At 61.1% G+C, this 3,669-nt stretch overlaps 1 protein-coding gene across 1 annotated transcript; it reads left to right on the forward strand.

Annotated features, from left to right (window-relative positions):
• Positions 1-255: 255 nt before the first annotated feature.
• MNX1 (motor neuron and pancreas homeobox 1) lies at positions 256-3,228 on the forward strand. Its single transcript, XM_042889009.1, has 3 exons — positions 256-841; positions 2,148-2,308; positions 2,457-3,228. Exons 1-3 carry the CDS (start codon positions 307-309, stop codon positions 2,802-2,804), a joined length of 1,044 nt encoding a protein of 347 aa, XP_042744943.1. The 5' UTR covers positions 256-306; the 3' UTR covers positions 2,805-3,228.
• Positions 3,229-3,669: the final 441 nt, after the last annotated feature.

Below are 3,669 nucleotides of genomic sequence, written 5' to 3' on the forward strand. Positions count from 1 at the left end.
GCCCGGCGCCGCCGTCCGCCTCCCGCCGCGGGGTCCCGCCGGGGCGCGCTCTCCCCGCGGGCGCGGGGCCGGGGCGGGGCGGTGCCGTCGGTGGGCGCGGCCCCCGCCCGTGACAGGTGCGCGGCGCGGCCAATGGCGGCCTCCGGCTCCCGCTGCCGCCAATGGAGGCGGCGGCGGCGGCGGCCCAATGGGAGCCGCCTGCGGGCCTTGAAGGGGCGCTCCGCGCCGCGCGGCCGCACTCCGCCCCCGCCGCCGGGAGACGCGGCCCGGGCCGCGGTGCTTCCCGCTGCCGCCTCCGCCGCTCCCATGGAAAAATCCAAAAATTTCCGCATCGACGCGCTGCTGGCTGTCGATCCCCCCAAGGCGGCGGCGCAGAGCGCTCCGCTGGCCCTGGTCACCGGCGGCTCCGGCGGCGGCAGCCCTCCGTCTTCGTCCTCCTCGTCGTCGTCGTCCTCCTCTTCTTCCGAGCTCCCCGCCGACTGCCCGCGCACCGACAGCCCGTCTCCGCCTCGCCTGCTGCCAGCGCACTGCGCGCTGCTGCCCAAAGCCGCCTTCCTGGGCGGGGGGGGGCCCGGGGGCGGCCATCCGCAGCACCACGCCCTGGGGCTGCACCCCGCGGGGCCGGGCGGGCCGGGCATCTACGGGCACCCGGTGTACGGCTACCCGGCTTTGGGCGGGCAGCACCCGGCGCTTTCCTATTCCTATTCGCAAGTGCAGGGAGCTCACCCCGCACACCCCTCCGCCGACCCCATCAAGCTGAGCGCCGGCACCTTTCAGCTGGACCAGTGGCTGCGGGCGAGCACGGCCGGCATGATCCTGCCCAAAATGCCCGACTTCGGCTGTGAGTATGCGCCGCTCTCTCCCCGTCTCCCGAGGCTTCCTTTAAACGCTCCCTATCGGGGCCGGCTGTATTGTTATTACTACTTTAAAACGATAATTATTATAACGAGGGGATATCCGTCCTCAATCCCGCGCTATTCTTTCCTATAGGATTCCCCCCCACTTTTTCCCATGCGCGGAAATAGCAGCGCGCCCCGACCGCTCCGCGCAGCCCCAGGGCGCTGCAGGGGCAGCTCTGAGCATCCCCCCCATATCACCCTTGTGCTTATTGACTTTTTTTTTTTTTTCTTTGACTGATGGGTTTAAAACCCCGTACTCTGAGCTCGGGGAATTGCGCGCAGAGCGGCACCCGCGGTGTCGTTTGACGAAAATCACGCCAGGAAAAACTAGTCGCGATTTTCAATATATATGAGGTGTTGTTTTTTTTTTTTCTTCTTGCTCTACGCGCGTTCGTGGAGACAAAACCTCATTGTTTGTTCTCCGATTGGGGTTGTTTGGACTGCGGCGTTCAGGGACGGGGGGGGAACCCACAGAGGAGCGCTGTCCGAGCACTGCCCTCAAATAGAGGCGGGAGGGGGAACGGGGATGGTAAAATCGCACCGCGGTGCGAAAATAGCCCCGGGCCTCCGCTGCCCTCCCTGTTTTCTAAACCGAAGGAGCGAAAGTACCAAACTGCGGTGAGAACCGCGCGGTAACCCGCCGCATTCTTTTCATTTATTTTTTGCTAATGAAATCCTCGATTTGAAGCGTTATTAAAAGGGGAGAATGGGCAAATATATGGAATATAGAGAGTATGTATTTTTTTTTTTCTCGTTCCAAGGCCGTTTCCCGTCTCTCTGCCCTTATCGGTGCGCTCCCGAATGCGGTCGCTGCCGCATCCCGTAGCTCTCGGTTAGGGATTGGGGTTAACCAGCGTATCCCGTCCATTAGTGTTAGGATTAATTAACACATCCCTCTAATTGCCGCCGCCGGGATTTGTTAAAAGCAACAAATCGCCGCTCCCGGGAGATGCCACTTCGCCGCGATCCCCGGCAGCGTTTCGTTGTGCGGCCCTCAGGAGAACGAAGAGATTTTTTTTTTCTTATTTTTTATTTATTTAAACGACTTGTTTCACCCCCCCAACACACGCATCTTTTCGGCCTTATAAGGTATCCCTTATAAGGGATCCATCACCACCGCTCTTCTGTTCCCCTCTCGCTTCTCTCTCTTCGCTGCTCCCCCCGTCCCACTCGGGGCCGCCGTCGGAGCCGCCCCGCGCTGATGGCCGCGTTTTCCCCTTCTTTCCCCCCTCTCCCTCCCCCCCTCAGCTCAGGCGCAGTCCAACCTCCTGGGGAAGTGCCGGCGGCCGCGCACTGCCTTCACCAGCCAGCAGCTGCTGGAGCTGGAGCACCAGTTCAAGCTCAACAAGTACCTCTCCCGGCCCAAGCGCTTCGAGGTGGCCACGTCGCTGATGCTCACCGAGACGCAGGTGCGGAGAGAAATAAGGGAAAGTAGTGATAATTAAAAAGGGGAAGAAAATAAATAAATAAATAAATAAATAAATAAAAAGGATGGGGAGGGCACGGAGGGTGACACACCGAGAGGCGGTGGATGAGGAGGTTGTCTCCCGTTTCTAGGTGAAGATTTGGTTCCAGAACCGCCGCATGAAATGGAAGCGCAGCAAAAAGGCGAAGGAGCAGGCGGCACAGGAGGCCGAGAAGCAGAAGGGAGGAGGAGGAGGAGAGGACAAAGCGGCCGAGGAGCTGCTGCTGCCCGGCCCGGAGAAAGGCGGTGGGAGGCGGCTGCGGGATCTGCCCGACAGCGAGCCCGAGGACGAGGAGGAGGAAGAGGAGGAAGAAGAGGAGGCCGAGGCCGGGCGGTGCTGCCCCTATCACTCCTCCGACTGCTCCGATGCGGACGAGGAGGACTCGCAGCCCGGGGGACGGCCCGGAGCCCCCCCGCCACTCCCCGCACAGCCGCAGTGAGCCCAAGGCCGCTCCGTCGGGGCCGCCCCCGGCAACGGAGCCTCCTGGCCCCGCTCCCCATCTCGCTCTCCCATCCCTCCCTGCCCGGAGGGGGACGCGGAAGGCGATCTCCCGTCTGCAGAGCGGGAGGGAGGATTCACACAGTGTTATTATTGACTGAGAAGCGGCCACGACTTGAGCCCCCGTCCCCTCCATGCCGTATCGGAACAGTTTCCTTCTTACTATATATCGGGAGAAGTGTTTATGTCATGAACGTTAAAACTGCTGCAAATCTCAATACTGTCTTTATTTTTGTATATCGTATTTATAAAAAAAAAAAAAAATGAATCCCTCTACTTATGCATGCTAAATTATTACCCAGCCCCTCCTGCTGTGAGGTGGGGGGAAGGAATATAAATAAAGAGCGTTTTGTACTGTGGGGACGTGTGCGGCTCCTTGGGCCGGGGGGGCTGGGGCTGTCGGACGTGCGATTTCCACCCGCTTGTGGGGCTGCAGATCCGAGGAGGCGTTAATTCGCCTCCTGAGAAAGCGAGAGAGGTTGTACGAAGGGACGAGGGGTTCCCGGGGCCGAGGAGAGTCCCTCCGAGGGCCGAGCGAGGCCGTTCCGGGCTTTCTCTCTCCAATAAATCCGCGGATCAATCGGTTCTTGTCACAGCGGCGTTTCCCCGGCTCAATTAGAGAGCATTTAAATACAATCAACCGCCTCGGCCCCGCCTGCTCCCCGGGGCTCAACCCCGCTAACGAACGGGGGAACCGCGTCCGCGCAACGTGCGCGGGGAACCGCAGCCGCGCACCCGGGCGCAACCGCTTGTATGGGAGAAAAGGGGCTGAAGAACCTCCGAAATGCGTCCTGCTTCCCCTCCGA

This window comes from Lagopus leucura, unplaced genomic scaffold, assembly GCF_019238085.1.
Source record: "Lagopus leucura isolate 7727_CA_CO unplaced genomic scaffold, USGS_WTPT01 Super-Scaffold_100157, whole genome shotgun sequence".
Lineage (NCBI taxonomy): Eukaryota > Metazoa > Chordata > Aves > Galliformes > Phasianidae > Lagopus > Lagopus leucura.

Excerpts from the sequence above, each read along its gene's own strand:
- MNX1 (XM_042889009.1), top strand. The coding sequence starts at position 307 with ATGGAAAAATCCAAAAATTTCCGCATCGACGCGCTGCTGGCTGTCGAT. Across the intron at positions 842-2,147 it reads CAAAATGCCCGACTTCGGCT|CTCAGGCGCAGTCCAACCTC; the intron begins GTGAGTATGCGC and ends TCCCCCCCTCAG. Across the intron at positions 2,309-2,456 it reads TGATGCTCACCGAGACGCAG|GTGAAGATTTGGTTCCAGAA; the intron begins GTGCGGAGAGAA and ends TCCCGTTTCTAG.